The following is a 23,146-nucleotide window of genomic DNA, read 5'->3' as shown; positions in this document are numbered from 1 at the left end:
AGCACAGGAATCGAACCTGCGAACCCTCGGTCTACAGGATGAAGCTCCAACTGACAGAGCCACACCAGCCAGGGCAGCATTTTATTTTATAGTTCAACTAATAAAAGCTCATGTTTTCTCCTTCCCTCTAAAAAATTGTCATTATTGTGGCCTACATGCTAGTAGAGAGGAGAATTGAGAAAATTATGTGGGAGACTAGAATATCGTTGCTTTTCTTAAATTCCCTTTATGATTATGAAAGATAATGACACGGAGAACATAGATCATACCTTGAATGGGAAGCAAGTATGTAAGCGGTTTTAAGCTGTTAGTTAGAATGTAGGTGAGTCGTACTCAGATATAGGGTACATTCAAGTCACCTGGGTGCCTGTTAAGAGTCCCTGTCCTGGCATCTCACCCCAGCAATGAAGCCTGTGGTTGGGCCCAGAAATCTGCCTTTTGAAAAGAAGTTCTGATGCGTGGTCTGCATACCGCACTCCGAGACCTGAGATTGAAGACGGGACCACTTTAGTATCTGGCCTTCCCAATGTTTGAAGCTGGCACTTCTTGAATAGTTGCCTCTGGATTCTTTCATATCCCGAAGTCTCCAGTGAACCCCTTTTATATTAACTATAATAATGAAGGGTGAGTTTAGTTTAATAATGGGTACTTTTAGAGGAATCATCCGACTAATTGAACAAATTAGTTGGGTGCCACTCTATAGAATTCTTACAGAATACGAGATTGCTGCAAGTAGTAGGGGTTGGAGTCCCGATGATTTCAGTGATAGAGCAAATGCCTACAGGACCTGAGTGCAGACTCAGGGACGGCAGCCCACGGTAAATGCCGTGTTAATACTTGCATGTTATAACTTAGAGAGTTTGCTAATGATTATGCTAATATATTTATTCTACCCAGATTTATTGAATATACACTGAGCGCAAGGCATCGGCCAGGCTTTGTAAAGAGCACAGAGAATTGTATATGGCTCAGACCCTGGTCTAAAGCAACCTGCAGTTTATAAAACTTGACATTGCTTATGCCTGCAAGGACCCGAGTCATAAACAATGACTTTTCCATGAGTAGTTTATGACCGCTTCAATGCAATGCACCTTTGAGAATAAAAAACCCAATATTGGGGGCGACAGGTTTTAGGACACATGCTTCCTATTTCTTCTCATCTTTTCCGCATGCCACAGTGTGTGTTTCTACTTTTTATGACAGGGTTGGAGTGGCCTTTTGTTAAAAAGAGAAAGTCATAAAAGGTAGAAAAAAAGGGACCGCAAATGCCATCTCCAGTTGCTTCCTGTGTGACACCCCATCCATGGCAGTTCTTCCCTCTGTCCATTCTCTCTGTGTCTTCTGTGGGACAGCCTGCTATGGAGCGGACCTCGGCGAGGCCTGCAGTCCTCACACCGAGGGCTGGCTGGCTGAAGCCTCCGTTCAGGAGAAATGCCAGAATCTTCCCACACGTGGGCTCATAAAAGGAAATCGGGCTCTGCAGAAGCACGACTCGCAGTGTGGCCTGAGTGCCGGCCCAGCAGCTTGTGTCTCGTTTGCCGTGATACGAGTGAGCATCCCGAACCTTTTAGAGCAATTTGGTAGAGAAATTTCATGCCTCCTAAATTTAATAATAAATCATTGCGTTTATAATTAGTTTCTTTATCTCTTTTCCTTTTATTTTCTTACTTTTTATTGTATTTTACAAAAGTATTGGCTCATGATGGATTTGAAATGATACAGTTTTTTAAAAAACTGGTCCTTTTACCCCAGATAGTTGGAGAAGTATCACGGAAGCAACTTTTCTTGATTCAGAAAGTGTTCAGCATTCCTCCCTCCACATTAGTTTCTGTTTTACCTTGAAAATTTCTGTAAGATCAAACGCCTGGATATTAATTTTTTTTAGCTAATGTGTGATACAATGTTGAAAACAGGTACTTTTTTTTATTACAGAAATCATTAATTCCCTAAATAGCCCTAAAATTGTGCACTTTGAAAACAAAGTTCAAGTGCTTCCAAGATTAAAATTTTTGAAAGAGAAGTGGTTTTAAAAAAGGAACTTGTTGTCTTTTTAAGTCAAAGCTGTGTTTTAGCCAAAATGTTATATTAAATTTCTATTTAGTGTATTAAGCCAGTTCGGCAGGCTAAAACTTCTGAGCTTAAAAATGTAAATAACTAAGAAGAATTAACACTTAAAATTATTCATGTCAGGGTACTTGCTGGTACTACCTCTGAGTCAGCTCTGGCCCAGCAGAAAACTGCATGAGTCCTTAAGTCTGCCAGGTTCACAGACCGCCGCGCTGGACTTCAGTCGTCGGCCTCTAAAATGCAGCTGTCTGCCGCATGAAGGAGTCAGACCCCTTATAATGCCCTATAGGTCTGTGAATTCATTCTGTAGTCATTTTAGAGTACTTGTAGTTTCATTTTTAAAAAGTTAATTTTTGGAAATTAAGAACTCCTCCTTTGTATACTAAGTATTTCTGGGTAGAATCCTTTCTTGTCAAGTAAGATGAAAACTAGGCAGTTCATTTCATAAGAAGGTATAGAAATTTAAAAGAAGAATGGCCAAGTTAAAACATTTGTTAAAAATAGAGAAGCAAAAGTGATGGTTATTCTGGAGGTCCTTGAACTGTAAAAGTAGGCATTAGTGTGAAAGACAGATGTGCCATTGGCGCTCACATGGGAACTGCCGGGAGTTCACATGAAAAGGGATTTATTGAGACCCCACCCATTTTTTCCCTCCCATCTGATCAATGAACCTGAACCATTCCCTTTCTAATTTGTAGGTGTAACCCAGGTGTTGGACAGGGGCACCTTGCTTTCTAAACAGATACGACTGGCTGGAAACTATACGCCACATCTTGTGCAAAGTCTAATAGTTGCCCAGCAATTCAAAAGAAGCAGGGACTTAAGATTTTGATTGCCTGGCTCCAAAACCCTGTTCCCTCTACATTTATTTGGTTTATGTGTGTGCCTCCCCCTCTCCCCCCTTGGCCTGCTGACTCTGTTCCCATCCATGTGTACAGCTTGGCTCTGGAGTGTGGGGCCCATGTCCTCTCTCCACTCTCTTCATCCTCACCCTTCCTTCTGGGCTCCAAGTGTTTCTCACTCTGTTCTGCAGAGCAGGGCAGCTCCACCCATCCCAAATTCACTAAAGACTGGCCACTGCCTAGCAACGGCTAAATGCAGAGGCTTCTGAGTCTTTTAATGGGACCTACCCTCCTTAAATGACTAGTTGAGCCTAAAACAGTATTTTTTCCTTTTTTTAAAAAAAGATTTCATTTATTTTATTTTTTAGGGAGGGGTAGGAAGAGAGAAAGAGAAACAGCAATGTATGGTTGCCTCTCGTGCACCCCCTACTGGAGATCTGGCCCCCAACCCAGGCATGTGCCCTAGACTAGGAATCGAACCCACAACCTTTTGGTTTGCAGGCCAGGACTCAACCACTGAGCCACACCAGCCAGGGCCTAAAAGAGTATTTTTTCCTGCTGGTAAATCACAGAATTAATTAGGTTTGATAATTTGCAGTTTGTAGTAATTTAAACAAGGAGCTAGACCAGGCACCTGCAAACTTTTTTCATAAAGGGCCAGATAATAAATATTTTAAGCATCAATGGCTATATATGGTCTTTGTCACAAATATTCAACTCTGCTGTTATCATTCAAAACCAGCCATAGATAATATGTAAATGAATGGTGCTGTGTTTCAATAAAACTTTATTTACAAAAACCAAAATTATCCATGATTAAAATATTTTTTGAAGTATTGCCTATTTAAGAATTCAGGTCCTGCACTCAGTGTGGCTCAGTTGGTTGGGCACCATCCCGCAAAGTGAAAGGTCGCCGGTCCAATTCCTGGTCAGGGCACATGCCTGGGTTGCAGGTTCAACCAGCTGGGATGTGTACAAGAGGCAGCCAATCAATGTTTCTCCCTCACATCGATGTTTGTCTTCCTCTCTTTCTCCCTCCCTTCCCCTCTCTCTAAAAATAAATAAATAAAATCTTTAAAAAAATATATGTATATAAAAGGAATATGGGTTCCCCCAACCCCCACACCTGCCAAACTCAGAAAGTGCTTGTTTATATATCAGCTATAATTGGCATGTAAATATAGTTTTTTAAAAATAATTTTTAAAGATTTTATTTATTTATTTGTAGAGAGAGGGGAAGGGAGGGAGAAAGAGAAACATCAATGTGTGAGAGAAACATCCATCAGTTGCCTCTCTGCAGGCCCCCAACTGGGCCAAAACCCAGGCATGTGTCCTGATTGGGAATTGAACCAGTGACCTTTTGGTTCACAGGCTGGCACTCCAACCACTGAAGACTGAGCCACACCAGACAGGTTTTTGTTTTGTTTGTTTGCTTAACCTATTGCTTTGTGTGAAATGCAAATCATTTCTAAATATTCATTTAAAAGTAGTACCTCTTGGTTATATTTTGTTTGCTTTTTTCTTTTGTTGATTATGTTCCAGTTAAAGGTGAGATCATATGGTAAAAGTAGTACCTCTTGAAGGTAATATATCACCTAGTCTGAGTTACTCCAAAAGAAATTACATTTTGTTACTTTTAAAGAACAAATTTCTAATGATTTCATTGCTCTTATCTCCAAAAAGTATAAATTTGTGAAACGATCTTTTATATTTTGTTCTGTTAGTCTATCCTGAATTTACATAATATTTAATGCAAAGCAAGAATCTGTACAAGTGCAATAAAATAATGCACGAAGCAAAGGTGTTAAAGTGACAGTAGGTAATGTTATTTTGCTGTGAATGTGTAAAAAGGGTACTGTCCCATTTTTTTCAGTATTGCTTTGAGATGATTATCTTCAATCTTTTTGGCCTTCTATCTGCAAAACTTCTTCAGCATGCATTTCAAAATGTGCATCTCATTTATTTATAAATTATATACTAGAACTTCTATCATGAGCTAATATTTCAAGGCACAATGTACTAAGGGTGAGGCTTTTCATTTATCTTAGTCTTACATAACCAAGGTGGATAATAGACTTCTGATGATTTTCCTCTGTTTTGGCCAAGCTCTTGTCAGATCTGATTAAATTTGTTGTTACTTTTACCTTGTAGTGTAGGTGATACAAAGCTTTTGCTAGGCATAGAAGTGTCAGCTCTGTGCCTTCCCCATTATTTATTTGGTTCCTTGCATAAATCTTGCTTATTTTAGAATGCTTTTAGTTTAAGGGTACACTTTATAGTATGTAAATCGACTTGGCGTGCCCACACTCCAGGGCGGATGTGTGGAGCCAGGGTGAGCCCGCCCGCTCTGCACAGTGGAAGCCCCTCTCCTCCCTGAGGGTATCTCCATTGCTGTGAGGCAAGATCCTCTGTGGAGCTGACTGAGGGCACAGTGCCAGCCCAGAAGTTAAATGCCAGCTAAAACGCTCTCCTTTTTAAAGAAAAGAAATATAAAGGAAGGTTCCAACATTTTCCCGCATCACAAGGGATTGTCTGTACATCTACATAAACCCCCATATTGATGAGACCAAAGTTGATAGAAATATTATTTTTTAATTGAAATTTGAATGCTTTATTTGTGATTTAACTTTTCTCTTGTTTATTTTTTTTCGCCCAGCTAGTTTTTAGGATAGAGCCTGGGAAATGTTTCTTCAGCCCTCCATAGCTCTAGCTGTGTGAATCACTGCGTAGGTGAGCCGAACACATTTTGCTCTGAGATAGGCTCACGGAACATTTAGTAATCATTACTTTATTGTATATCTTAGTAAGGATGGGTGGTAATTTTCTTTCCCTCCCTTTTTGATAATCTTAACAAATTATTTGCTTGGGTCTTATCAGCTTATCACCCTTTATTTACAGCATCTAAATGGAGCCACACTATTTAAACTATATTCTTTAATTTGCAAAGTTAATTTCTTTTTGCTGTCAATCTACTGTCTAAGTTAGTCACTGCTCTCAACATGTTACTACTGCTGTTTCATGGAACATTCTTTTTAGTTCATCATTTACGTCCCCGATAAAAGTATTAATTTTGAGAGTTTGAATTATCCATTCCCGGGGGTCACTTTTGTATACTTGCATGACGAAGTAGATTGGACAGTCCAGGCCTGTGGGGATTAGGCTGGACACAGGTGGGCATTGGTCCACGAAGGGTTCAGGGGTATGGTACTGATGCCTTTCCCTGAAGACTCGTTGATAAGATGTCCACAAAGGAGCGCTATGGCCTGCTCCCAAGGACGTCCCTGGATGTAAAGAGAAACAACTAACAGCCATTCCCTTTTCTAGAGAAGCTATGTTATTCACTTGATTGAACAGAAGAGTGTCTTCAATCCTGGCTGCGTAACCAAGTCCCCAGGGAGCTTTGCAGACATTCTGAGGCCAGTTAGAGTGTCCGGGCTGGGACTTGGCATCCGTATTTGTAAGGGCTCCCCAGGTGATTTCTTTGCACAACCGAGGCAGAGGTATAGTTCAAGACGCTAACAAGCTGATTAGGTCAATGGCAGGAAAATGAAAAGTGGGAGGCTCAGTAAAGGTGAAGGAACTCAATAGTAGAGAAGAAATGACGCACCATAACATAGAACAGGCTGGAAAAACAACAGTTTTGTAGCTGCAAGTTGAGGTAGTAACAGACATCCTCTTTGCTTAACTGCTTGGTGATCGCAGAGTGAGGGTTAAGATGTTGGTTGAGGGAACTAAAAAGTTATAAATTGACCCAAGAATGTCTGAAGGGCTTTGAGGCCTGTGGCCCTGGAAGAACAAGACTTATTGACAAACACTTCTAACCTCAGATGCTCTGTGGGGGCCTTTTGGTGACCTGATGTGCACACGTGTGCTCTCATTTGGCCAAAATACCCGCTACCTTCTAAGGACACCTGTACTAAGATGGTTATTTGGCTTTGGAGATGTGCCAGGGCTCTTGGCCTAACAAAGAAATTGCGGTGAATCTGTTTCAACCCGCCACTCTTGATCTTTACCACGTGCGACTCTGCCTGTCTCTGAGGACTCCCCATCTCAGACAGCCTGTAATGGCAGGGAGCCTTCCCTCTCCGTAGTTCCAGGGTCTGGTGAGAAACATCTTGCAATGATAAGTATTGATTGAGCATGTGTCAGTGACCCATGTGAACTCTGCTTTTGCTATAGGAAGCAGTGCAGGTATTGATTAAGCACTCGGCTGATGTCAATGCGAGGGACAAGAACTGGCAGACCCCCCTCCACGTGGCAGCAGCCAATAAGGCTGTCAAGTGTGCCGAAGTGATCATTCCCCTGCTGAGCAGCGTCAACGTCTCCGACCGAGGGGGCCGCACAGCCTTGCACCACGCTGCGCTGAATGGCCATGTGGAGGTAGGTGTCTTCGTCACTGGGAATGAGAATCCTCCCTCCAGATTTTCTTAGCCCCCAGCGCAACCTAATATTGCTGCTGAGACTTTACAGATGTGATGATAATATTTGTACAGGAAACTGTAGGCAGTTATATCTATGCTTAAATTTTGAGCCACGGTGAGTTGAAAAAGTAGCCGTCACCTCAGTCTTTTTCTCCTGATACACATGCCACAGGGTTGGCTGTGACGGCATCTTCCTACTGCATTTGAACTCCAGGTCTCTGACCAGCCTTGACATTCACTTGGCTCAGATCACCTGTAGCTGGTGAGGGGCCCTCACCATTACACAGTGTTCACTTGACTTCATCATCGGTTATCTTTCAGATGGTCAATTTACTCTTGGCCAAAGGGGCAAACATCAATGCATTTGACAAGAAGGACCGGCGTGCTCTGCACTGGGCAGCGTATATGGGTAAGGATTCCATGCACGGGAAGCAAAGTGCATATAACCTCAATTAAAGAAGCCATGGGTCTCTCATTGACCATACAGGTTTTTTCTTGGGCAAGTTGGACTTCTTTTCAAGCTTGGGATTTAATTGAATTAAGATTTACTTAGAGTTTTACCAGCATGCCTTGAACACTCTACTTGAGCAGTTGCTCTGCCAGAGATTTATTTCTCCTGCAAGCAGGAGGGTTGAATCATGGCCTGGACTTTACTGAAGACCTTACAATCTGGATTGCAAAGCTGCACAAATTGTGCTTACTTTACTTTGTTATGGAAGCAAGCTAAGGTGTTTAAAAAGAAAGAGGACTTGCCAGTAAAGCAAGGACATAAACTCCACTTGTTTTTATTTATTTATATACACTTTTGAAAGAAACAGAAAGGGAGGAAGGATGGACAGCCCCCTTGCTGCTGGGTAGCGGATGTGACCAGGTGGACTTGCCTGCTGCTCCACTTCCAGCAACGCTGAGGCCTGCAGCCCTTGCTTCTGCCGGCTCAGCTAGGGGAGCTGAAGACATTGCATTTCTATGTTTTTCCTCTTCACTTTTTTTGGTGCAAATGCCACTGCTAAATTATAGACCTTACAGAGTTTGTTCTCAGTGTAGTCCTGGGGGAAATGAAGATCCTTCCTTTGTGTTCTAATTGGAAAACATCTTGCAATTAGAAAAGCAGACGGGATTCTCTCAGCACGAAATTATGAACAACTTAAATGCCCATCCACAGGAGACTGTGGTGGTGAATTATGGGAGATCTATAAGATCTATACTGCACAGCACTGTCAGTAACTACACTGATGATGTCATTAGTACTTATTAACATAGGAAGATTCTGTGATATGTCAAGTAGAAGCAGGTTATAACAGTATGAATAATATGATCCCCATTTTAAAAACTCTATGCAATGAAAACAACCTAGGCTATATTATACACTGAAATGTTAATTGATTATCTCCAGGGATTGGTGATTGTGGATGATTTTGGTTTCCTTTTAATACCTTTTGGCTTTTTCTGAATCCTTTTAAACAAACATACAGGCCTTTTATCTCATTAAAGTAACATTAGTTGTGGGGAGAAAAACAGAGTGAGTTGGAGCAGGGATGAAATAAATTTTGTGCTATAGATGGGTCTGAATGAATCTTTGGGCTTAAAAAACCAGAATCTTGAGATTTTGTAGGCATTATCATTTTTTAAGGTGATGCGGAGTTATGAGTTGACTAAATGCCTGCACGGTACTTGTAGGACTGGAGCCAGGGAGCGTCTGCCAGGTCCATGTGTAGGCAGAGCACAAATTAAGCTCGTGTTAGATGGAGCTTGGGAAAGCTGGGGTTTCCAGTTTGCTCTTTGCTGGCAAGTAGTTCAACATTTGTGTGGAATTGCTTTAAAGAAGTCAAGTCATCATTTGGTGTGTCATCAGGATTCAAATAGGAAAAAAAACATAGTTAACTATCTTTAGGAAATAAAGGACAATACCCGGACACAAGGTACCACCACTTATGCTTAAGATTCAGCACTAGTAGCTGAAAGTAATTTTTTCTATATACAGGTCTTCGAGAAAGAATGTCAAATTTTAATAAAACAAGCCAGGACCACAGTCTTTCTCTCTGTCTCTCTCTCTCTCTCTCACACACACACACACACACATTTTAGACCCAAGAGTCAGTATCACCTTCTACCGTTCCGTATCAACCGTGACCCTGAAGCATCGAACCATCTTCAGTCACAAAATAAAGGTCAAATATGTTTATCATGTATGTAGTGAGAAAGGGAACAAAGAGCAATATTCTAAAATATATGCCAGTGGGAATTGAAACTAGAAGAGTTGTCTGTTTAACCAGTAGTTTACAGTAATTTACTTATAAGTTGAACCATATGAAATTGCCATTTCTGTGGTCCAAAAAACAAACAAACAAAAAACCAAGTCAAACAGCAGCAATTTCATATAATTTAAAAATTAATCTAGAGTCATTCTGATTGATTAATTTTTTTTTCTTTCATTAGTCTTCTAAAGCAAATTACCATTGTTGGGCTTTTCAATTTCAAAAGCATTGCTTTCATTTTAACATATTTTTAAGACCGTAGTACTAGCGTACTCAGGACCTTGTTGTTATTTAATTGCAAAAGGCATCTCTTCCACTAGATCTTGAAGAGAAGGCTCACATATGAATTCATCTATTTTGTTTACCCACAGCATTTACATGAAGTCTGACACATAGTAGGTACTCACTAAATATTTGTTGAATATTTCCATGAACCAGTTTTTTATAAATAGCTCAGCAAAGTGCTGATGGCAGTAAAAGGTAATAGTGATAATTTAGGTGGAATGAATTGTCAAATTGTCCTATAAAGGGTAACGATGTTCTCTGCCGCTTGCTTTGTAAAGGCCACCTGGACGTTGTGGCATTGCTCATTAACCACGGCGCAGAAGTCACGTGTAAGGATAAGAAGGGTTACACCCCCCTGCATGCCGCAGCCTCCAATGGACAGATCAGTGTTGTCAAACATCTCCTGAATCTGGGGGTGGAGGTGAGCTATGATTCGTGTGTCACTCCCTGCTGTGTTTGTGAGCTTTCTGTTGTCCTGAAGTGAAATCCTATGTATTTGTGGGTTTTCTTTTGTTCTGAAATTAAATCCTGTTTACATTTTAATTCAAGAGGAAGAAAACTCCTTCTTTTATAGTACTCTATCTTTGAGTTTCCATGGGCAACCGATGGAGGGCAATGGCGACATCTAATTACTAGGAAATGAGAAACATACTTTCTATATCACAATAGATAAATAGTTTTATATGTACACATATAAATATATACACTAAATGGAATTTATTTATTAAAAAATTGTGTATTTATTCTTACATGTTTAAACTTCAGTCACCTTCAAAGTACTCTCCATTTGATGCGATACACCTATCGAGACATTTTTTTCCACTGCTCAAAACAGTTTTTGAACTCATCAGTTTTGATGCTTTTTAGTGCTTCTGCTGTTTTTTGTTTCACCTCTTCCACATTGGCAAAACATTTCCCTTTGAGGACATTTTTTATTCAGAGAAACAAAAAAAAGTTGCTCGGTGTGAGATCAGGTGAATAGGGAGGGTGGGGCATGGGGACCATGTTCAACACGGTATGGGCAGGTGTGCTTGTAAATCACCCCTCATGAAATATGCAAATATGTTTGGAAGAGTCTTCAAAAAATTTCACTGAAGCCAAACGCAACCTCTCACAACAATACCAGTTGGTACACTGATACAGATGGGTTCTTAGAACACTCCCCTATCAGAGGAAGTGTGTACTACAAGGGACCTGCCCTACAGAAGATAATTCTGGGTTTTTTGGGGGGTCCTCCATTGTGTGTGTGTGTGTGTAAATTTTTTTAAGACTGGCTAGGATTCTTCACCCCACCTTCAGAATCTAGCCTTCTAAATTGTGGCCTCCAAACAGAAATGAGTGAATGAATGGCAGGAACAAATAGCAGAAGTGTCCAGTGCTGAACTGTAGAAGTCAGCCCGACCCCTTCAAGTAGTAGAACAGGAGAAGGGGTGAGGTTATGGAACATCCCTGTCTCTGGAGGAAAAGAAAACCAAGTTGCACTACTGAGACCACACTAGTGAAACCCGACATTCAGGGCTGCAGAAGGAGCCATGGCCTGCACACCCGGGACAGCTTCCTAGTCCCGCTATAGAGTGTGGCCTGCTGGAGTGTCAGACGGCACAGCCAAAGCCAGAGTGGCTTCTGAGTTGAGGCTCCACCGCGCCTCCCTGGGCACTTCCCACCCCTGTCTCTTCATGTTCACTGTTGAGTTTCAGGCTTTTTTCTTGCTCCCTGATCCAGTTCACCTCTGGCATTTCCAGACAGCTTTGCCTTTCACATTTTAATCCCTTCCATAGCCCAGAACCATCTCTCCACGAGTTGAGCCCTCTAACTCACTCTTCCTCTGCAGTTCAGTTTTTGTCACATTCACCTTTTGCTGATCTTTACTTCCAGTGACAAGCATTTCCAGGACGACCATGGTAGGGCAAGAGTAAGCTCTGAGTAATTATGTCGACAGATGGACGTTTCCTTTCTCTGGCACAGCCATTGGGCTTTTTGTGGAAAATGGGGTAAATTAGCTGCAGTGAGTGTAATCACCCTGTTTTGGACTCACTCTCAGATCGATGAAATAAACGTCTACGGAAACACTGCCCTTCACCTGGCCTGCTACAACGGGCAGGACGCTGTCGTGAACGAGCTGACGGACTACGGTGCTAATGTGAACCAGCCCAACAACAGCGGCTTCACCCCTTTGCATTTTGCTGCCGCCTCCACACACGGTGCTTTGTGTCTTGAGCTGCTAGTAAACAACGGGGCGGATGTTAACATCCAGGTACGACCCTCTCAGGCTCACTCTCTCAGTGTTAAAAACCTTTGCATTGAGCCTCCGGTTGAGCAAAATCCACTGCTGTAAATTATGTCATGTTTGAATGATTTGTGACTCCGAGGACCTTGCCTCCCAGAGCCTTGTCCTCTATCTGGATGCAGTAGAAACTTAGCCGCTTTGTTTCTGCAGCAGCGATGGTACCAGCTGGAAGGCACTGAGGTTCTAGGCACGTGTCTCTGGTAGCTCAGTGAATGTTCCAGAGGAAATACTGGGTCTCAGGGATGTTGATTTGGCCTAGATTCTAATACTGAGGTGAATATTGAGCTGATAGAGCTGAGATGCTGATATGGAAAGAAAGGCATGAGCCCAAGTCTGTTCCCAGCCCTGGCATGGCCCTCTGAGGTGTTTGTCAAATGCCTTCCCTGGAGAGTGGCTACAGTGATTTAACATTGACCTGGTCCTAATGGTGAGTCCTTCATTCAGCAAACTCATGGAGGACTGCCTAGCACCCTCTGTTTGGTACTAAGGAAGTACTCCGAGATGAGATGTGATCCCGGCCCTCAGGGAGTTTACAGTATGGTGAGGAGATAATGCACTCCCGATCAAGAGGCAGGAGAAAAAGTGGTGAGTGGCATGGGAGAGTCATAAGGCATTGCAAACTATAAGAAGCCAAGTGTTGACTTGTTTCTTGCTTGGGAATCAAAAATGGAGATTGCTTTTGAGCAGAGACTTGGAAGATTGGTATCAGTTGAGATGAGGAGTGATAAGAGATTTGAGAGAGGATATTCTAGATAGGACAGCATAAGAAAAGGTGTGGGGAAATCTGGAGAGGAAAAGTTCTGGGTAAGCTTTAGGTGACTAGTCAGCGTCCTGTAACAGATAAGCAAGAGGAACTTACGCAGCAGTCTTCAGGGTACTGGTTATACCCTTGAGCACACTTAGATTATAGCCGAATATCTTAGCGTGCCCCGAGTGACATTGCTCCTACCTCAGCTTCCCTTCTGCCAAGCACACAGGTATCCTGAAGCAAGGTCCCAGTGCATTCTGCCTCTTCTTTTGAAAAATTATTTTTAAGATTTAATTTCAAGAATATTGGGTCAATCTGTTTTCATGACCTTCTCTATTTACTATTAAAATCTTTCAATGTTTTTCTTATAATATCTACTAGTGAGGAAATATGGGACAAATTTTCAGAATAGCAGTACCTTGTATATTGTTTGAATAGAGTGTTAGTCACATGAGAGAAGGGAGCCAAGAACAAGGAGGAAGGAAGAGGGCTTATCTACTGGATAAGGACTTCCGGCTTCCATAGGATGTGAGGGCCGCTGATCACTATGGAGGTCATGTGACCTGAACTGCATGTTAGAAACAGTAATCTGGCCACAAAACACCAGAGACAGAAAATATAAAGGAAAAAATCATATATAATTTAAAACTTTTATAATGAGAAATAAAATTAAAAAAAACAAAAACACTAACTTACAATTGAAAAAGGAGCAACTCTGGGAAGTTGTTCTGCAATATACATAAGCAAAGAGTTAATATATTCACTATATAAAGAATCAATAAAAATCAATAAGAAGAAGTTTGATAAACTGCTAGAAAATAATCTCACGAGAGAGAATGCAATGTCCATCAAACCTATAAAAATATTCAGTATCATTAGTAATTGGACAAATGTAAACTAGTATACAAATATATTTGCACTTAAGATTGGAAAATGTAAAAAAGACATAATAGCCGGTGATATCAATAAAAAAGTCAAATGCAATAAATAAATATGATCCTTTTTATTTTGAAAAGTTATGTGTCTAGGTATGTGCATAGAAAAAGAAAAATATCTGAAATATGTACTGATATGCTAGCAATAGTGAGGCAAAATTATTGTTTGGGTTTTTAGTTTCTTTTTGCTATGTTTGTTTTAGTCTTCTGATTGTGATGCAATGAATATGTGTTATTTTTATATCCAAAAGAAAAAAGCTATCTTTATTTTACTAAAAAGAAAATTCAGGTAGAGCAGGCCTAGAGATAGGATCTCCTAGAGGATAACTAGAAGTCAAAGAAAGACAGGTGTAGATAGCGGGTAACGAGGGCGGGGAGGGGGGGGGGGCTGGGGACAGCCGACAGAAGGGAGAGGCTTTGCAGAAAGAAGATCCACAGCGTTGGGTTGAACAAGACACGGTGGACTCGAAGACGAGTGTAAGAGCTGAAACGGGCAAAGAGAGGCCGTACAGCGTGGTGGTTAAGTTCAGCTCCAGGGCAGACTGCCTAGATTCCGATGCTGGCCTTGACTGTCAGTGATTGTATAATCATAAACAACCTCTCTGTATGTCTCAGTCTGTTTATCTGTCCAATTAGGGAAACAGTAGTGTCCTTGTGGTCCAGTTTGAGGATTAAACAAGTTATTGCTCATACATTACTAAGAACAGCATCTGCTATATGGTAAGCACTCAGTAAGTGATTGTTGTTAATAAGAGGGATGTCAGGAGAAAGACAAGGCTGGGAGGTAAAACTGATGGGTTTAGTTTTTGAGAAGCTGATTTTGAGCCTTTGCTATAGCCAGTCTGGGAAAACCAATAGGGAAAATGTGATAATTTAGTGGGGATAGTGGTAGAGAATAGAAGGAAAAAACTAGGTTGCCTCATTCACATAGAGGCGGTTGACAGTTGAAACTGGGAGGAAAGGATGAGGTCACCCAAGGAGAGGCTACATCATAGCAAGATTAGAGAAGGGAATGGAGGACGCCAGCAACCCTTCACTCTTAGGATCAGGAGAAGGAAGAGCCAGAGAAAGGGATGATAAAAGAAGAGTTAGGGAAGAAAGGAAGGACACGGAGGGGAGTATAATGTCTTCTTGAAGGTGGAAAGCAGGTAATAACAAAAAAGTAGAATAGACGAAGAGAGTTTGAGAGTTCTAGATCTTGTAACTAGACCACCCAAGGTCCTAAGTGCAAGTAAGATGGAGGTCTTTGGGGGCATTGAAGAAACCAAGGAACTGTAGCCCACGGTGGAGAAGGAGTCATCACGTGGGATTGAAGTCAGAGAGGATGGTGGTGAGAGGCAGGAGACTAACAGGTGGGCAAACCCTCAATGTCCCTAGACTTGGTGTCTGAGGGACATCTTTGAAACTCCAAAGAAAGAACAACTACTGAAGTTAAATAAAGTAGCTTTCTTCACCAACCTCCATTAAATTCATTCGCATTGTTACCTCTTTAAATATGCCGACTAATGCGCTCGCCGTGCTGGACTCCAGGGCTGCAAGGCCACATTTTGTCGCACCTCCCTACTGCTCCCAGTTAACTGACTAGCGGACGGTTCAGATTGCGTTGGGGGCTCAGCTATTTATGGTGCATCCGTTCATGGCAGCCTTCTGTTCCCCACAAAGTGGACCTGGAAAGCAGAGTTACTAAGTTTTAATATTTAACTTTTCCTGTGGATTGTTGTTAATCATCAGTAGAATACAAGAAATAGCATTTTTAAAACCTGAGACTTGGGTTTATGCGTTCTCTAATCTATGTAAATGGGATTTTGAATCAAATCTAGCCTTCTCCCTCCGTCTCCCTCCATCTACCCTGTTTCCATCCTCCAATTTCCTAATTCTCTAGAATCCTCCTTCGCTATTCCTGATGATCTCTGGATACTCGGAGCTCCTAACCTTTTTGGAGAGCCATTCTGTCTGACTCTGGAGGTAGCTTTCTCCTTGAAGTTGTTATCTCCCTCCACCACATTGCCCCTTGCATTTTGAAAGTGTTTGTAGATTGCAAGGCAACTTGTATTTGTTTAGATTTTCTAAAGTTTGAGGTAAATTGCATAAAACTTAAGAATAAATTTTATTCTTAATTTCTAGTCTCTTTCCAACTTCTAGATGCATTTTCCCATTAGTTTTATGGCTTGGAAAACTTTGTTATTTTGAAGATTTGGGAAATGTAGCCAATACCCACACACATGTTCACTTTATTTTCCTCTCTCCTCCCCAAACCCTAAATGCAATATCTTCATGGGCGATGACACGATAATTGGGAGAGGAGAAAGGATATGTGTCCTGCCTGCATTTTACAATCCCTCCTTTTGCTTAGATTGACCATGGCTTTGACCTTGTGATATTAGTTCATTTGTGATGAAATAACACAGACATAATACTTTACACTACAATCCATTTATACTACAAACAGGAAGAACATGAGAAAACAGAAAATAATGTTTCTTCTCCATTGTAGCCCACATTGTAATTTCTGTAGCATCTCAAGTCTGTTTTTGGGAGCATTCAGAGTGTTAAAGAAGGCCCTAAGTGCACAACCCTGCAGGGTATGACTTAGATTCAGAAATTCTCCTTGCCAGGTTGCCTGCCTTCTGGGCACTACCATTCACGGGTCTCAATTCTTTTCTGTCAGTGGGCCCTCAGGTCATTCAGCCCCGAGAGTGGATTTGAAGCCCACCACACATCTACTGAACTGTGGACCTGCTCCCTTCTTCATATGTACCGGGACCAAATTACAGAGTGAGGGTGGTTTTGCCGAGGTTGAAGGTGAACCTGGAGTAGGCAGTGATAGGGACATGGCTCTTGGAACTTTGAAGAGCGTGTGAGGAAAGGAGAGGAATGAATGTCTGAGCCAACTACGTATTATATCTGGCCTTTAAAACCATTTAAATAATGGACCGTGTATGGCCTTCCTGCAAACCAGGGTTTTGTATTGCTCTCCCATTGAATTAGGAAGGCCTTGTGGGTTTCCGACTCCGTCTGGACCCCGTCCCCAGCTGACTTAGTGTTATACTGTGAAGACTTTACTGCCCTGTAGTAGGGCCCTTGGGCTATGAGACTCCAGGAGGCAGTGTACTGCAGAGAACACGAGGCCTTCAAGTTCCTGGGGAGTAAGAGTGTGAGTTTGGGGAAGGTTTTGTGAGATGCTGTAGGACGAGGAAGGCAAACATTAGGAGTGGAAGAAAGGAATGAATGGATTTCTGAGGAAAATGGTGGTCAAGAAAACTGAAACACTCCCTTAGGCCCAGGATTAATCTTCCTCGGATGATGTTGAATTCTGCCCTGAAAGAGTATTAATATTTGTCATAAAATATTCTTACTCCTCATTAGTTGTTCTTCATGACTTATGACTGAATTATGAATCAGTAAAAGAACTTTTTGCTTAATTAAATACATCTTCAAAATAACAAAGTTTTCCAAGCCATAAAACTAATGGGAAAATGCATCTAGAAGTTGGAAGGAGACTAGAAATTAAGAATAAAATTTATAAAAGCAAAGCTTTGAATAAATAGAAGAACTGAACATATCTTTTCCTTTGAGAATACAAGGAATATTTTATCTTTGAAGTTCTCCGAACAGCAGCGGCAACGGCAAGGGCAAGTCCCCCCATGTGAAAAATTTCTCAGGCAGATGTGAATCTTACTAGGATCCCTCCTGTCAGCTTGAATATTGTCAGTTCTAACTTGTAAAGGCAAAATAAAAAGTATTGTCCTTTTGACCTTTATTAGAGTTCATTGTCTTTTTGAAATAGAGTTTCTTTCATATCGTAGCATATTTTGAAAAACTGCCCCCAAATGACTGCCACCATACTCGGAATGCTTCCTGTCCCCACTCCCCACTCCCCATGTCCCTGTGAGGAAAAAACACAGCGACGGCCTGGCCTCAGTGACACAGGAACCCAGGCAAAGATCTGCAAGGATAAACTTGAAATAAGGATCAACGTTCACCATAAAATTGTTTGTGGAATTTGACCCAACTTCAGTCCTCCTATTCGTTTGTCCCTTCACCAAAGACACAAACACTGCAAGGAAGAAGGAGGGTGTGGTGCTTGCTCTCCCTGAAATGGAACCACACGCTGTAGAAACCCAACTGGTTTTTATTTGTATCATCTCTTAGTCTAGGGATGTAAAAGTGATTCTAAACTAAGATGTGCAATAAAAAAAAAAAAAAAGATTTATTGTACCTACAGGAAGGGAGGGAGGGAGGGGCCCATTACTTCTGCTTTTGCCCACTGGCTGCAATTTAGTTAGTGATTTCCAGGGTGGTGGTTACTCCCTGGTGAAGCCTTTAAGCTATTTTCTAGGCATGGAAAAGTGCTTAAATATTTATAAAGATATTGTCTAAATACTGAAATATTTATAGCTTTATATATATTAGACAAAACACTGATTAGTTATGTTTTCATATTAAATTTAAGAAAAATATTGGAGCAAAATTTAAAGAAATAGCACCACCTAGGGACAAGTTAATGTCAACTCTGCAATTTTTGTTTTCTTTCTCCTTAAGGGTCTTGAATTGTCATCATTTTTATTGCAGGAGGTATGTTTTGAATCTTATTCCCAAGTAGTTCTCAGGGGTTCAGTCCTTTAAACCATGGACACGCCTGACACCAGGCGTGACACCAGGACTCAGGCTGTGGAGTCAGAGAGCTTTCCGGAGCCCCCTCACTGCAGGTCTCATGGTCGGTGAGGCACCTGAATCTCGTTATCCTGACTGGTGCTTCTTTTCCTCTAAAATACCATCTCCGTAACCTTCAACTGTACTTTCATCTTGCTTTCTCAGTCTTTTCTGGTTCAGGTCATAATCATAAAAAGATCCTATTATTATTATTATTATTATTATTATTATTAATTTGCCATCTAACTGAGAACCTTTCACTATAAAGATTGTTTTTTCAACCAAGATGCATCGCCATTTTGATTCATTCTTCCTTTGGCACAGACTGTGCAAAACTCCTTTCTTCCTTTCTGAGGAATAGACTTATATAATAAAAAGTCTCTGTTAAAATGTGTGGTTTTATAAGCTATTCCAGCCCACAGTCTAAAGCCGTGTGCTGTGCAAGTTACACATGGGGCTCCCCGACCCCAGTTCTGAGTCGGTAAGCCTGAGTCTGGGCACAGAATTCACGTTTACCACAAGCTTGGTGATTTAGATGAGGGTTGTCCTTGGTTCACTCTGAGAAGCACTTCTTTAAATAATTATTTGTTTTCCACTGTGGAATTTTTTAAACAAAGAGCTATTTTAAAGCACAAGTATATGGGTTTCAGTGCAAAAATGAATTTGCATTTTAGAAACCACATATTTTAACCACAGATTTAAGAAAAATGTTTCTCTAGAGATTTAGAAAAATAACAATTACATAGTTTTTTTTTTCTTACAATACTTGAATAGAAGAATACATTCTCTCTGTTGAGGATAACTTTGGTCTAAAATAACAGTGCTTTTTTTTGTAGGGGGATTATGACTATTATAAAAAGAAATTATATAAATGACTATTTCTTAATTAAATATACAGGACTTTGGTATTTGATGTAATGGTGATCAGTATATAGATTCTATACATTTTTTATGTTTTGTCTTACTCTGGGTCAGGAAGTTCCATCATTCATATCTTGAATAATAAAGAGATGTATAAATTCAGCATACAATTCCAGGTGATCATTAAAATGGCAATTTGCTAAACAGTTATATATATGCCTTAATCCTATGATTTCTAATGAGTTTAGTGAAGCAGCATTTCTCCTTTGCAACGATCAAAAGTGTTATTTTCCTGTGGAATTGGAATGTAAGGAATAGTGGAAGATGCTGGGTTAGTTTTGAGAATGGCAGTGATTTGTAACAGTTTGGTTAACTTCAGGTCAAACTGAGCCAATCAAGTTAACACATCATTTGTCTTTTTTCATGTACTGTAGACTAAAGTTAAAAAAAAATACCTTGGAGGAAACTTCCTTCATCAATAGATTACAGAAGATGAAAAAAATGTTTTGGATTATTTCTTCCATTTGAGACAGGGTAGTTTAAATATTGTCAGTATAACTAGGAATTTTGCCTTTCTTCTCTAAAATACTCACTTCTCTAGGCTTCTTTACCGTGTGATGTTATGCAGTAACTTGAGATATATAATACATACTTTTTTCACTCTTGCCTCTCATAATTTTTTATCACTCTTAAAAAAATTTAAATTGGTGTTTTCGGGGCCTTGCCAGCAGCGTCCATAGGGATGTTGCAGATCGATGCCACTGGCCCATCGTCTCTCTCTCCCTTATCTTCCAGAGCAAAGATGGCAAAAGCCCACTGCACATGACGGCCGTCCACGGAAGGTTCACGCGGTCGCAAACCCTCATTCAGAACGGTAAGAGGTTCTTCCGCAGGGTCGTTGTTTGAACAGTTTTCTGGTCTGAGCTTGCCTGTCAGTCATCTGACCTTGAAAGATGACGCTCTGTTTTAGAGCTTATTATGTGCAGATTTACACAGCTTCCTCTGATGTGCTTCGCTCAGAGCTCTTAGTCAGACATGTCATCACCTTCCAGCTCAGGAGTGCCAGTGTAACGCCATTAAGTTCCACAGTCCATTCCCAGTCAGTCAAAGAACACGTAAGTTTGGAGGCTGGGAATGATACGCATACCTACATAGGCTCAAGATCCTGCCCTTTTCACTTGGAAACTAATAAAAATAAGTACTGTATATTTCCCAGCAGGTAATCTTGTTAAATTTTAGAATTCACCATAGCTCCCTATGTTAAAACTCATTGAGCTGCTTGGGCAAACGTGGGAAAAATGAGGTGACTCAGAAGAAAATCAGGTAAATACGTGATGTAAAAAGTGATAAAAGTCACATGCTTGATAGAGACCTTGGAAAGTCACAGTCTAGGAATTCCCCATGTGATGACAACAGGACACTTGAACCGGTGGGTTGTCTCTGCAGCCAGACTGGGAAGTGTCACCTCACATCAGGGGTCGTGGCTGGCCTCCGAGTGGATTGGCCTTGACGGCACAAGTCTGTTACCTTAGGAAATCGTAGAGACAATTGAAAAAAGAAAAAACAGGTGTAGCCCAGATTTTATGCTGACATTCCAGGTGAAGCCAGCAGTTCCTAAACTATCTTTAGTTGACCCACATTTCTACTTCTCAAAATTCTGGCATCAGTTTTCTTGGACCTCGTTTTCTCCCATCTGTAAGAATGTGAGATGACATACACTTGAGTTATTAGTGGTACTAAGTTATATCTGAGGCCCTCAGGTCGTAAAACCAAGTAGTCATCTGACATTTGGATGGAAGACCGGCCAGTGAAATTATGCTTTGAAAGCAAAATATCTGCAGCAAAGCGAAGGAGATTTATAAGCACTGCAGTGAAGCTGCAGGGGAGAGGAAATCCTGACCAGTTCCTGGTGAGCACGGAAGTAAAATGGAAATTAACTGCACCACACTCATTCTTCCCAATTTGAAATGTGTGGTATGCCTCTGACGATCACTTCATTGAAAGGGCCACTTTGTTTTATTTTTCTGGATGTGAATAAGGGGAGATGGCAGCGACCCTCGAGCCTCCCTTTGCTCAGTTTCCTTACCCCACGGTGCTGCTCAGTTTCTGTATTTTTCGGAAACAATGGCTCCTGCCTTAAAAATAAACAAAACTAGGGAGATATTTGATATCCATTTTTTGTTTTTAATTTTATGTGAATTTAACCAATGGGACTTAGCTCTGTGACGTAAAGAGCTTTGCTTCCTATTAAAGCAATTTTAAGCACCAGTGGCCAGACCAGAGAGAAAGCAGTTTTCCACCCGCTAAGCACTGCCTTCCCACAGGCCCATCCAGACCATACTGGCCATCTCCTTTGAATCTTGGCCACGACCCATCTCTCCTCTGTTATGCTAGTGTGCTTAGACCAGCCCCCACAGTGGGGGTTGGTGGGGTGGGGCGGGTTGCTGGCTGCTGTGACCTCTCCAAAAGCCAGCCTTGTGGGTCTGAAGGCTTCCATGCCCTCTCTGGACATTCTTGCTAGACTCTGGAGTTGGGGCGAGACCCAAAAGTGACCTCATCTCTCGTCCTCTGTGATCAAGGAGCTTTGTTTCAGAGCCTGTGTCATTCGTGGCTGCCTGGCATCTTGCTTGTTGGTTGAACAGAGTCCAGGGGTCTCAAATGATGGGGATATAGTGGCTATAATATATAGCCCATTATGTATAATTACAAAGCTGACATTGGTTGAATGTTCACGCTGTGCCAGGCACTTGGCTAAACACCCCACATAAATCCTTCCAACCACCCCGTCAGAAAGAGGGACTGTTACCTCTCCAATTCAAAGGTGGGGAGATTGAGGCAGAGAGGTTGTGACTTTTGTTGGGATATATGACAGGCATGTTAAGGGACAGATATTGGAACTCAGGCAGTCTAACATCAGAGACTGAGTTTTTAACTGCTACACTTTTGTGTTTTCTGGATAAACAATGACATATTTACAAACCTTTTTTTTAACTTGAATTCTATTTATTCCAAGAGTCACTGGAGTAGAGTTGTCCCTGTAGAAGGATAATATCACCGTTCTCTTCTCTCAGCTGAGAATTCTCTGCATTCATTACACATGTGAGAACTGTAAGTTCTTCCATTTGACATTTTAAAAACGCCCTTGGGGAGAAAAATAGGAAGCTCTTTTTTTCCCTCTTGTCTGTTGATTTCTTTCTGGGAAAAACACAGAGGCCCCCACCTGCAGGGCCTGGTGCCCACCCCCCAGAGGGGGTCACTGCACAACAGGACCCGAACGGTGGTCCCACATGGGGACAGCGGTTGGCTCCCTAAACCAAATGAACGTGCGACTGAGCAACATTCTTTCTATAAATTTGTTTTGTTGAGTCACTCTGGTGTTTGGACTCTGTATGGCGTTTCTCTCCTTCTCTGACCGCTCACTAAACAGGGTTATTAGTTCTTCATAATAACCTTGTTTTCCAGAATTATTCAGCTTTGGTTAGACAGTCGTTAACACCACCACCAACACCAACGAAAAACACCTCTTCAGATTTTTTACTTAGTTAACAAAGACCGCCTCTGCTGTTCAGTCACACTGTGCTGTCTGGGGCCTTGCAGGCGCAGCCAGAGAGGGAAGGAAACACAGTGTGGTGGTATCAGGAGGCTTTCGGCCCGGCCATGTGCGCGAGGCAGCTGCTCAGATGCTGTCGTAGGTTACAAAAGTTCAGAGACGATGTTTTCTTCAAGAAGCTCTGTAAATAAATAGAGTTTGAAAAGGAAGAGTCAAGTGATTGGTTAGGGTGATTCACTGGG

General features: G+C 41.4%; 1 protein-coding gene across 9 annotated transcripts in view; it reads left to right on the top strand.

Moving 5' to 3' along the window:
• The window catches only part of ANKRD44 (ankyrin repeat domain 44), a 288,800-nt gene that overhangs the window by 161,878 nt on the left and 103,776 nt on the right, over positions 1-23,146 (top strand). For all 9 annotated transcript variants that reach the window (XM_053918901.2, XM_053918899.2, XM_045198483.3 and 6 more), the window contains exons 5-9: positions 7,089-7,289; positions 7,652-7,739; positions 10,149-10,291; positions 11,912-12,124; positions 20,150-20,228. In XM_053918901.2, coding sequence (XP_053774876.1) covers positions 7,089-7,289; positions 7,652-7,739; positions 10,149-10,291; positions 11,912-12,124; positions 20,150-20,228 — 724 coding nt within the window. The remainder of the gene's footprint in view (positions 1-7,088; positions 7,290-7,651; positions 7,740-10,148; positions 10,292-11,911; positions 12,125-20,149; positions 20,229-23,146) is intronic.

This window comes from Desmodus rotundus, chromosome 2 (assembly GCF_022682495.2).
Source record: "Desmodus rotundus isolate HL8 chromosome 2, HLdesRot8A.1, whole genome shotgun sequence".
Taxonomy (NCBI): Eukaryota; Metazoa; Chordata; class Mammalia; order Chiroptera; family Phyllostomidae; genus Desmodus; species Desmodus rotundus.
The sequence above is the reverse complement of the archived record's forward strand: the minus strand, read 5'-3'. Positions and strand labels throughout refer to the sequence as shown.